This window comes from Leptosomus discolor, chromosome 10 (genome assembly GCF_034619465.1).
Source record: "Leptosomus discolor isolate bLepDis1 chromosome 10, bLepDis1.hap2, whole genome shotgun sequence".
NCBI lineage: Eukaryota > Metazoa > Chordata > Aves > Leptosomiformes > Leptosomidae > Leptosomus > Leptosomus discolor.
This window is the reverse complement of record NC_141400.1, coordinates 16,570,275-16,582,502: the sequence shown is the minus strand read 5'-3', so window position 1 is coordinate 16,582,502 and position 12,228 is coordinate 16,570,275. Positions and strand designations below refer to the sequence as shown.

The window sequence follows — 12,228 nt, the reverse complement described above, 5'->3', positions numbered from 1 at the left end:
GGACACCCTTCACACCCTCCTCTCCCTCGCTGGGGCGGGAACTGCCCGGCATGTGCTTGCTGTGCATCTCCCGTCCTTACAGGGGGGCCTGAAGGTCCTCTTGGGCCATCTTTTCCCGTGTCACCAGGAGGCCCCCGGGCACCTGGGGGTCCTGGTGGACCAGGGGGGCCAGTGGCTCCATCTCGACCTTGATCGCCCTGGAAGAAGTTCACACAGACATGGTGAGACGAGGCGGCGTTGGCAAACAGTGGCCACAGGGTGCCGCGACACATGCACTGCGTCACCGGGCTATCAGCACCCTGGCCTCTGCTGTCCCAGATGAATTTAATTACAGCTTCCAACTGGGAAGGCTGGAAGTGAGCTCATGGCTGAGTCACGCCCTTCAGGTCTGGTTCTTCAGCCAGGATTTTGCTCAATGCCTTCCAGCGAGGTTTTATCTCATTAAGCCCTTGCCCAGTGACTGTCTGCATGGAAACCACCAATTTGACCATACCCAGAAATAACCCAGACCCAACAACATGCTAGCACAGAGCATGCACACATGTCCACAGCTTAGTGGACCACACCAAAAAACCCACAAAAAAAAAGTAGCACTTAGTATCCTTTAAACACAGCCAAGGTCATACATTAACATCCAGCGTAGCTCACACCCAGCATTGCTTGGATGCAAAGCAAAAATCAGCAGCTGTATCTCCGTGTGACTGTGAAGGCTTGGTAGGTGCCTGCTCCAGAGGGGAACACCCAGTGGGGCTTCGCCGCCCAGTTATCAGCTCCTGACCCCCCCCGGCCACCACAGCCCAGCCCCGCAGCTGGGCACATCCATGCGGCCGCACAATGGAAAGCCTCATGGAAAGGCCATCTTGTAAATCTTTTAGCAACATCTGGAAGGGTTACCACCGAGGCAGTACGAAGACTGTATTTAATATGTGGTCCACCCTCAAATCGGGGACAAGTGTGGGATTTTTCAGAAGTCCTTAAGTGACTTAGCAGCACAAATCCCACGGCCTTTCAACAAGATCTGTGCTCCTAAATCACTTGCATAATTTTTTTTAAAAAAAACCCTATTGCAAATGCAGAATGCTGCATCCAATTATGCCAAGTCAAGAGTCTCCCACTGAATTTTGCCTAATTAAAACGTCACGTTTAGAGTGTGAGGATTTAGACAACTCTAGTTTTAATGTACTTTATTTTACAATACCCGCACTGTTCATATGAACATTTATAGGACTCTGCTGCTTGATTCCCAGTTCTCATAAAGGATCAAATGCTAAAACCCATCACTTTTATATGTCTCTACTTTCACAAAACTCCCCCTAAATTCCAATGGGGTTTCACTCAAGTGCACTCCCAACAAGCACCTCCGAACATAGCCACGGTAGCGACGATTTAAAATAGCAATAGTGCACTTTCAGCCAGAAAGAAGAAACAACAGCAACTCAAAGAACCACAGCAAACCAGCAGCAGCAGATCTGATAGGTCTACCTTGAGCACTCGCCGGCTAAGGACAAGCTGATCGTTAGTGAGAAATCCGTGATTGAGCCGGGGAAAAACCATCTAGTACCCAGGTAAAGTGGGAGGCAGAGGAGGAAAGAGCAAGAATTTAAGATGAAAGCATGGCAGAAGAATGAGTTTTAAAGGCTGTAACAATATATAACAGGTTTTCTTTGATATTTATGTATGAAGAGGAAATAATCTAGGTAGCCAACAGAGGCTGTGTTAACGTTCTGGATTTACTGGAGCTTGGTAAGCAGTGAACACAGGGAAACAAGTATCTTTTCATTAGTTTACTGCACAATAGGACATTCAAAGCAGCTGGGGTACAGAGGATTCCCCTACTGCAGGCCTTTCTGTGGAATAAAGAGCATTATTCCAGTAAACTCCACAGGGGATATATCCCGGCATTTCTCCCGAGACCAAATACTATATTTCTTTTTCCAGAGGCTAAAATGAATACTGATGTATTCCCCAGCCTGCAAAACGCAGATAAATCTCTCAGATTTATATGATGCAAAAAACAATGTATTCAGACCATGTCAGTAGTCATTGCTATTGTCTTTTAGCCTTTCCACTTATCGATCTATGGAGAAGCAGTAAGACACTTCCTTTCTCAGGACGCTGCTTGCATCTCCCTTTCACCCCGTCCATCCCTGCACACATCGGTAGGAGGACCAAAGGGATGGAGCGAAGCCACAAGAAGCCTCGCGAGAACACACAGCACATCCTCCATGAGGATTTTGGAAGGTTTCTAAAGAACAAATCTCTTGTCCAAATTGCCCAGGTAGCTTTTAAACCTTTCAGACAAATAATAGATAACCCCAAAACTCAGTTTTTATTGCATAGGCAAACCCACCTCCTGCCCAGCCTCCCAGGTACATCGAGCATGGATGTTTTAACACAGTCACCGCAAAAAGGGATGTGAAAAGCAAAGTCAGATAGAAAAAACCCAAACTAATCAACCCTGGAAAATAAGCCCCTCCCAAGGACCTTTTTCAATCTGTACAGAGAGGCTTTAGCTCACCCCTGAAATACAGCCATTTTGGGGAGGCACAATGCTCAAATCCTGAGATTTTAAAACCCCAAGATGATGCCACTTTGAAATGAACGGTGACAGAGAGCCCTTGCACTTGGCCAGGCCCTCCACATACCACAGAAACCACCAAAAGGGCTCCACTGAGAGCAAAGGGTTTTGTGGTAGACCCAAAGGACCTAGTTTTATGGCTTATTATGTGCACAAAGATACGCAAAGAGCATTAAGTGGGATTTTCAGAAAAGCCCAAGGAGCCAGACAGGAGCTGAAACTTTTTTCTTATCCCGCAGATTGCTGAGCACCCCCTAAGTAAACACCTTCCTATCTGTTTTAATGGGAAATGACAATTTGCATTGCTCCGAGGCCAAACACACCACATCCCACCAAATCCAGCCATCGTGCCATTAATTTTAAACAACTCCTGTTACAGACGGGCCCATGAAAGGTGAACAACCCTGCAGGCTATTAAATACAGAGACGCCATCTCTGGCCCAAGAAACATCTGGACCGTAGATAACCAGTCTCCAGGAGAACAGTTAGGTGTGATGGAGTTACACATTCCTGCTCCATGTTTAAACTCTCCCAAAGCTTCTAGGCGCAGGGCACTGGGCTAACTGGCCGTTGGATCTGACTCTGTGTAGCTGTGGAGTCTTAGAGCACAGAAACCTTGAACAGTGGCAATTTCCAGCTTTATAGTACTTGATTTAGCCATCTCAATGTAATGTTCCAAAATAAGAAACAAAATGAAGTCAAAAAATAAAGTCAAATAAAGTAAAATAAAATATCCATACATCTCTCTGTCAACTATGAGCTCTGCAGGACACTTTCCACGCTGAGCTGTTATCTGCAACATGAACTTGGCAAGCACTTATCTTCTTGCAAAAAGTAAGAGAGGAAAAAAAGCTACTTTTCTATCTGCAGCCTAAACTCCAGCCTGTCACTATAGAGACAGTTCAGCCACGCAGCCAGCCCGTGTTCAGTCCCACAGCAGCTCAGGATAATGGTGAAGATGTTACTGGTGCCATCTCCACCAGCGCTGTCCTCCAAGCAGGATCACGCTGCATGGACCACTGGAGACAAGAGCATTTCTCTCACAAGCTGAAGCCCCATTTCCCTCAATAGAGAGCAAACCTGGTGCTGCTGCCATACACACTGTGCATTCACTAGCCCAGATGTGCAAAAATTCATCAATCCCATCATTTGTTCAAACATCTGAACTGTCAGTAAGAACAAGATCACCCAAGCTAAGGTAATAGTGATAGGATGAGGGGTAATGGTTGGAAGCTCGGAGAAGGCAGGTTTAGACTAAATATAAGGAAGAAGTTCTTCACCCTGAGGGTGGTGAGACACTGCAACAGGTTGCCTAAGGAAGCTGTGGATGCTCCATCCCTGGAAGTGTTCAAGACCAGGTTGGATGGAGCTTTGAGCAACGTGGTCTAGTGGGAGGTGTCCCTGCCCTGGCAGGGGGTTGGAACTAGATGATCTTTTGAGGTCACTTCCAACCCAAACCATTCTGTGATTCTATGAATAAATCCAGAGTGGTCATCCCAGTGCCGGCTTCGGGAGCAAGTCTGGCTTATAAAAACAGTCCTTTTCAGAGGGTAGCGATATGTTTGATTTTAAGAGAGAAGTACAAGCACAAATACCAGGGCACAGCAGTCTCAGCCTTGGCAGCATCCTGCTTCAACCCTACCTCTCCTTCCCAAAGCAGAGGGAGCCTGTTCTTGGTTTCTCCCTGAAAACACACTTACATGCATTTTGTCAGTATATTTGAGTGCGTTTCCTCCCCACCCCGGTCAGGTGAGGCTGCACAACAGCTTCCCTGACGCCGTTTGCAAGCACTAGCGTTCAGTGCCTAAGACAACCTGATGTGAACGCCTTCCTCAGCTCTCCAAAATCACCCTCCAACCTGTGCATTAGGCACACTCCCACGCGCAATGACCTCTTTTTTGTCCACACTGGCAGCAGGTGTTTATTACAGACAGAAAGAGAAGCAGCACAGACACGAACATACTCAGTAGCTAATCCCTTAACTGCCTTCATCTCACTCCCACAGCAGACAGTCCCTTCAAAGCCACTCCAAGCATTATGCTCTTTTAATCTATCATTCCTAGTAATAATATTTTTGTGTTCACTGACACACACTATTCCCACTCCACCGCCCACAGACATGCACACTTTACGAGGGAGGCGGCAGTGGATATATTCCTCGTTATTTATCCTCCCGTTGATGCGACGACTTGCTGCGACATGTTTCAAAATCAGCTAAACAAAGCCACCACCGAAACTTGAAGAAGAAAGATTAAATTAGGAAATAAAAAATAATCTGGGCCAGATGGTATTAAGAAGTTTCTTATCCAATCCACAACCCTGAGTGTCTGGAGATACAAAGGATGCTATTTTAAAAGTCAGGCACCAGTTGTTAGACCTACTTGTGCATGGCTCTGCCAGGCTTGTTTCTCCCCCTTTCCTCCCAAACTGTTTCTGAGCCTTTTTCTTACTCTTGTGCAAAAAGACATAAATAAATCTAAAAGTAAAGCGAAATCTGGACACATGCAGATTAGGAGAAAAAAAAAGCACGTATTTTTATCAGTAGATTAAAACATAGGACACGTGTTACCTTGGGAGCTGGGACCCGCCCCTGTGAGTCCAGACAGAGCCCATTCCCAGAGCATCTCCCACAGTGCAAACAGGAGCTGTTGGCAGGAGGTGGGCTCCTGCGTTATTTGGCAGCACAGACCACAGGGGCTGTGGAGCCTGAGCATCAACTCCGGCATCGCCCAAGTCATCAGCCCCAAAGTCATCCTCAGCCCTGGCCAAGGAGTGAAAACCCATGCCCGTGTGTTGCTGAATCACCTCTTAAAGCCTCTTCTGAGTGTGTGGGTGTGTACTTAGACAGGGTTGAGACCTTACACCGAGCCCCTCCTCAGCCACGCAGGGCACAAATCTATTGGAGAAATTTTAGGGACTCTCAGAGCCTGAGGGTGACATTTCCAAAGGCACCCAAGGTGGCTGGGAGCTGCTTCAGAAAATGACACCAACTTCAAAAAGTGACTTAACAGTCTCCAGGGGAAAAAATAAAAATTACTCCGAGGCATCTCTGCCCAACACTAACCACTGAGGTCCTGGCTACATTTCCAGTAATGACATCTACCAGATTCTTGGGTGCCAGCAGTGAATCCAGCCTCTGCGCAGGGCCTGTACGGCAGCATCCCAGCACATCCCCACCATGGGGTTTCCAGCAGGTGCCCATAACCCATGGCCAACTGCGCCTCTGTTACCACAACAGAGCTCACCTTGGATTTACCGTGCACCTCGCGGTGAGCCCTCCCATCTCATCCCTGACACGGGAGACTTCATGTTTCTGCTGCTACCACCAGCATCACAGCAGGAACTGTGGGACAGCAACGTCCCCCTTGCGCCCCATGGGGACCTATCCTGATGCACTGCAGTAAATCTCAACTTAATGCAGCCCCACGAAAGCCGTCTCCACAAAACTCCATTAATTTCTTTTTGTTATAGCCAAAACAGTTTTCCTTCATCACACAGGTACTTTAAACCTTTTATTTTCAAAGGCAGCCTAGATATTGCCTGTGTGCCACCATGCTCCCAGGTGGGTAGCTCAGCAAGAGAGGAGGAACTGTCCATCCTTCACAACACTGTGCTGGGCCTTTCCTTGGGACACCAGGTCTTACCACAACGTGCTAGTGCTCTAACGCAACAAATAAGGAGAACAGCTTCAAAAGAAACATGGAGTCTGTCTCTGACACCCGAAGAGGGAATCAGGGATAGGAAAGTCCAGGAAAAGCAAAACCTTTCTTGAGGTACCTGAAGATCTTCAGCTCTTGCTTCCCTGTGGTCAAAGGCAGGAAAACCACCACGGCAAAGAGCTCCAATGGCAAAATTAAACACTTCCAGAACTGCTACTGTACCTCAGTTTGCAGCGACTAAACAGTACGACGCCTTGTTTTGTGCAGTGACCACACCCAACAAGATTTTAGAATAAATCAACATGCTGTGTCACTACTTACCCTCGGGCCGATGTCCCCTGCTTCACCCTGCGTATCAGGCAAAACAGCAAGGGTCAGCTATTAGAGTTCAAATTTCAACCACGAAGGACCGAGCGCAGGGTCAGCTAGATGCGGGAACAGCACATAAGGGAAGTGGCAAGAGTCCTATTGCTTAACGTATTCAAAACCAGGGAGGAGAAGGGCTCAAGACAACACAATAGGCAATGACTCTGCCCTGGCAGGCGATGAAACAGATAATAAATCAGAAATAGTGGATTGTTTCCAACTCTAAGGCTCCCCTAGCAACTGCTTATGTCCTGCACATGCGAGGATTAACATCACTTTCGGTACAGTAATGACCTTCTTTGGCTGCTCTAATTTCGTGGGAGGATGTCATGCAAACACAGAGGGATGCAGCCCACAGCCTTGCTCTTGGAGGAAAGCAAGAAGAGAGTTGTATGCCACTAACACCCTTAAGGGGTTACCAGGAATCCTACAGCATGAATGAAATTTAAAGCCATACTTATTCCTCCCACATTTTCACAAATTCTTTCTGCCCTCCCCTTCCCGGGGCTTTGCCAAGAGCCACCTGAGAACCCGCTGTCACAGCTCCACGTCCCGACAAAACCCAGTGGTAATGTCATGCTGGCACATTGGAGTAACCTGAACTAAAAGAATTACAGCAGAAAGAGAATATACACCTGCCTCCCCAAAAGCCCCGTATTAATGCAGTCTTTACCTTTTCCCCTTTTGGTCCTGGAGGTCCCTGGAAATAACAAGAAGGATCCGAGTTAAGAAACAGCAGAATCATCAATCCATACATCAAAACCAAGGAGACTGTATTCATCAATTCACAAACCTGAGCCGTGTTCACTATTATTTTAAGGTACACATGCTATTATTTTAAGCTATACGCTGCTTCACGTAAGCAACATGCTACCGAAAGCACCAACGAGGTCCTGCCTGCTCTTGCCAGGACAGAGGATTGGAGAAGGACTGGGGCAGGGCAGGCGGTGTGACAGCAAACACGTGACTCTAAATAGATGCAAGAGATTTCTTGAAGTATTAAATCACTTCTAGAAAAACACATGCTCAGCATATCATTACAACAATTATACATCTGTTTGAAATAAAAAAGGAGGATGGGCTGCTTTCTTTGGCCTATTTGCCGAAGGCATAAGTCATCTTTCTTCTAAGCAGCTTTCTGTAAGACAGGCAGGCAGAGACACACTGCAGCCCCAAAGACAAGCCACAGAGCCATGCTTTGATATGCCTGCTCTGCATCCCCCCTTCCAACACAGAAAAACACTGAATCTTGGGGTTCAGCCCAATTCAGCGTTTGCCAAAGTGGGACCCGGTGGGATGCAGCGGGGGAAGGTCAGCAGAGAGGCTGACAGCAGCGGCATCTGCATCCCCGCTCAGCATCCCTCCCGCTGTTAATCTGGCTCTAAGCAAGGCTGCTGGCCCCTTGCTCTCATGGAAGAGATCATGAAGAGTCTGGTTTGAGTTTGGCCGTTTGATAAGTTTGCTTTCTCGTTCAGATTTTCCCTGCCTCTCACTCAGAAGTCTCACTCCTGCCCCGTGTACATGTACAACTTGCAGTCGTTTGCATCCATGCGCCTGCCAAGGGCAGCGGGCGCAGGTGTGTGCTGCTGGGGTTTGGGCTGCTCTTCCATCATGGGGTTTTGCTAATTCAAAGCCAAGCCCTGAGCACAACGGCATGAGCTGGCCTTCCTTTTTTCTTTTCTAATACTTTATTTCTAGATTTCTTTTCAATCATATTTGTCGTCTTCAGCAGCAGGATAGAAACCAACCACAGCAATGCACAGCTATAACAAAACACTCCCCAACTGGCTAGAAATAAGTATCCAGAGTAACTTTTTGATTGCAGAGATTGAATGACTTCTGCCCACTTTGAAAATCCCAGTTGGGTTAGAACCAGAGCTTGAAAAGATTTCAAATGGTGCCCTCTAGTGAACGAGGTGGAATAGAGTGAGATTTGGCCATGAAACACTGAGCTGCGACCTCCTGCAGCAAGCATCCACCCAAAGGAATCGGAGCTGGCTAGTGTTCAGCTAGCACAAAAATAAAAAAGTTTGTGTTTCTGTAAAGTAAGTAAGAAAAGACTGGAGCACCTGAGTATCCAAAGGGCTTTCAAGGAAAAATGAAGTCAAGAAAACAGCTCATAATGAAGTCCAGGCTGTTCCACAAAGTATTGCGTGGACACCGGGCACTCTCAAGCACTTCTCACCTGGGCTGCTTTGGAGACAAATTAACCCAGTGTGGGAACAATTATTTTTATGATACCACTTTGTAGTGCCAGGAGCATGCAACCAAGATTACTGACTTTACTTCTTCCAAGGTGCTACTGAAGTTTATTTCCCAAATTTGGCCTGCTGCCCACCTGTAAAGTCTCCGTTAGCTGGAGACTAATGGAGAGAGGGTGAGAAGCAGCTAAGATGAGCTGAGTGGGAAAGAAAAGCTCACCTCTAGCTGTACCGGCCAGCCCTGGCTCAGAATTTAAACTTGCGTGTGTTACAGACCACAGAATAATTTTCTGAAATACAATTTCGTCTCCTAAACAGTTATGCGTGTAGTAATAAACGAGTAATAGTGGAGGTTTTGCCTATTGCAGAGCAGCATGAATAAAGACATGTTACATTTGGTACTTGGTGCTACTTACTGGTTTGCCATCCAAACCAAGAGGCCCCTAAAAGTGAAGGAAAAGACAGTATTATTAAAAAAGAAATAACAATAAAAAATAATCAATTTACAAACATAGCAATATCAGTCATGCTCTGAAAGAGGCTCTACTTGCATATAGTACCATCTTTGGCTATGTTACTTACACACCTAATCCTTCATCCATGCAATCCAGTGGGAAGGTTTCATAGAAGCACAGTAAGAGGTGTCAAACAATTCACAGAGTATGAAGGAGCATGAAAAGAAGCGACAGGATTAGCGACAGGGATAAGGTGACACTGCTCTGGCACAGCGCTCGGGACTCCCTGAGGTTTTTAAAGACTAAAAGAGCAGCACTAAAACATGCCTGATTTAGTTAAACTGAGCAGATCCCAGGAGTGATTCACATCAAGCTCAGATCTGAACCACTTGTTTTTACAAAAGGACTTGCTGAAACTACCATTTTACCCAAGAGGTGGACATTGGCCACCACACTCAGTCCATGATGGTCTATATCTCAGTGATGGGAAGGGGTGTCTTGCTGCGGAGGAAGAAAGGGTGCATCTGCCCCACGGGCTGAAACCTAAGTGCTTTGCTCATTTGCAGCGATACAAAGCTGGAAATGCACTTGTATTTGCAGAACCAAGCACTTGGCCACCCCAGTTCTTCCCCAGGTCTCCCCTTTCTAGGGTTGCCACAGGAGCGCACGGTAAATCAATACGATAAACAGTTATTTCCCCGTTGTTTCTGGCATACAGCCCTTAATTAACGTGAAGCCACTGAAGGTATCGGGCCACAGGTACAGGAAACCTTGCTTTTGAGAAAGGATCCATGTGGGGAGAGGAAGCACAGATGCTCTAAGGTCCACAGACGAAGCCAAAGCTGCCCCTGCTGTCAGCTGGAGCTGGCACACAGGTACTTCGGGATGAAGAAAAGCAGTTCAAAACCCAACAGTTTCAGTAAATCCTGGAACAGCACTTCCACTGATCCATGACCTGCCACCCGAGAACTTCAAACCTTTCCTCATTTAAAACCAAAGAAGGTTCAGCCCTGCAAACCATTCCTGAAGAGACATGGCATGATGGCTGCGAGTCAGCAAAGCCCTCGACACCTGATTCATTCCCAGATTTCCAAGCAGTGCTCACGTGCTTTGCTGGGCAAGGATCCGCTCCAGAGGGAGCCACAGGCTGTGCTGAGCAGCAGACGTGACATCCCTGCGGCAAAGCCTGACCGTCGCTGAGCACGGCTGACTGCTGCTGTGATCTCAAACCCAACCCAGCCTTGTTCTTGTCGCTGCCTACTGCAAATTCAAGGGCTACCTTGGGATCAGCACCCACTCCGTCCTGCGCCTGCCCAGCATGGCCACATGTGTGCAGCCCACGCGCATCCTCCTGGCTCCTTCTGCAGACGTGCTGGGCTGAAACATCTTCCTGCATTGCAGCCCTGTAAACTGGGAGGACCTACCAAAGCAAATGTAGTTTGGACTATGGTATAACACAAAGATAAAGCATCAAAGTTTTCTGTATTTCTTAGGGAACCGATTAGGGTGAACCTTTTTTAGTTCAGCTTAAATCTGTGATGGTGAAATTGAGCAAAAAAAGAAAAAGGTGCATAAAAGAAGCCTAAGGGCTGAGTTAAAAATAGTGTCCTTCCAGCTTATAGCTCCGGCCATCGATAAGGAATAAATCAGCCGGCAGCGGCTGTGGTGCCAGGGCTTGGAATTCAAACCCCTGCTCCTGGAACATGAAACCACACAGCTTTGTTAGGAAAGAGAGGTAAATCCAGGCGGTTGAATCCTGGGCAGGGCAGCGGTATCTGTGTTATAACGACTGGGCGAGCTGTACAAGAGATGTTCACCAGAAAATAAATGAGGACTTCTTTACACACAAGATTTCTGAAGTGACCAAACATGGGTTATGTTGTTCATGTGATGTGTATTGTTTCTCATAAAGGAACAACCAGTACACAACTGCTATGGTAGCAGTAACGAAAAATATAAACTAATGCAGTTGCATCCATCAATGCAAAGGCTTGCAGGTCACAACCACACTACTACTACCAGCCCTGATGAACACCCCTTCCATACTTTATCTCACCTTGACTCCTTACATTATAACACCTGGGAAAGGCATCAGGTCCATGGAGCTTCTTTCCTGAAACTATGACTGTTTGAGGTGATCCACCTGAAGCTCCTGATGCAACTCTCTGACCTCCGGAGGACAAGATGTGGGACCTGAGCAGAGACCTTGCAGCACACTCAACTTCTCAAAGGAGAAGTCCCAGAATATATATATATATATATATATTAATCACAATCCAACAGCTTTTAGCTATTCTTGTATCAGTCCACAAAGGGACATCCAGAAGGAAAAACAATGGCCTATTCAAAGGATGTTTGTTTGAGGGAGAGCATGTAATGCTTGAGAGAAACAATACCCATCGGGCTTTCAAAGGGGCTCTTGGCCAGCTGGATGGACAAGAATAACTTAGACTTTTAAATGTTGTGTTAGTCTGGGCTGGAGATTTAATTGACTCTGCTCTACCTGCCCAGCCAAATGTCTGAGCAGGCAACAGGCAGGGTTTGTGAAAGCAGCCACAGGATTGCATGTGTAAAGTAGGAGAGAGCATCTGAAATCTGGGCTTGCTCACTTGATTGCCTGCAACTTTCAGGAGCAGTCATATGTTGAGCTCGTAATTGTCTTTTATTTGAATTCTGCTCCGTGTCATTTTAATTAAAGATGAAGCAAGCTTTAGTTTATTTGATAACTAAGGAATGGAGGAACAACACATAGCCCCCTATCTGCCCAGTCAAAAGTTACCTCTATAGAAGTTTTCATTCTGGGGGGACAAAAATCACTTCCACAAATGATCAGCACAAAGTGTAAAAAAAGGTGACTTTTCTGGACACACTGTTACAGGGCCCAAGTAAGGGAAAGCATCGCAGGGGCTTCACGCTGTGCTTTTTGCCCAGGGATAAGTTTCAGTCATGCCTTTGCCCACTCCCTGTTA

The 12,228-nt window shown here is 46.8% G+C and overlaps 1 protein-coding gene across 1 annotated transcript in view; it reads right to left on the bottom strand.

Annotated features, from left to right (window-relative positions):
- The window catches only part of LOC104348397 (uncharacterized), a 28,253-nt gene extending 17,598 nt beyond the window's left edge, over positions 1-10,655 (bottom strand). The window contains exons 1-5 of the mRNA XM_009953675.2: positions 10,365-10,655; positions 9,221-9,247; positions 7,277-7,303; positions 6,559-6,585; positions 81-197 (exon numbers count right to left, since the gene is read on the bottom strand). Coding sequence (XP_009951977.2) covers positions 81-197; positions 6,559-6,585; positions 7,277-7,303; positions 9,221-9,247; positions 10,365-10,655 — 489 coding nt within the window. The remainder of the gene's footprint in view (positions 1-80; positions 198-6,558; positions 6,586-7,276; positions 7,304-9,220; positions 9,248-10,364) is intronic.
- Between the last annotated feature and the right edge of the window lie 1,573 nt (positions 10,656-12,228).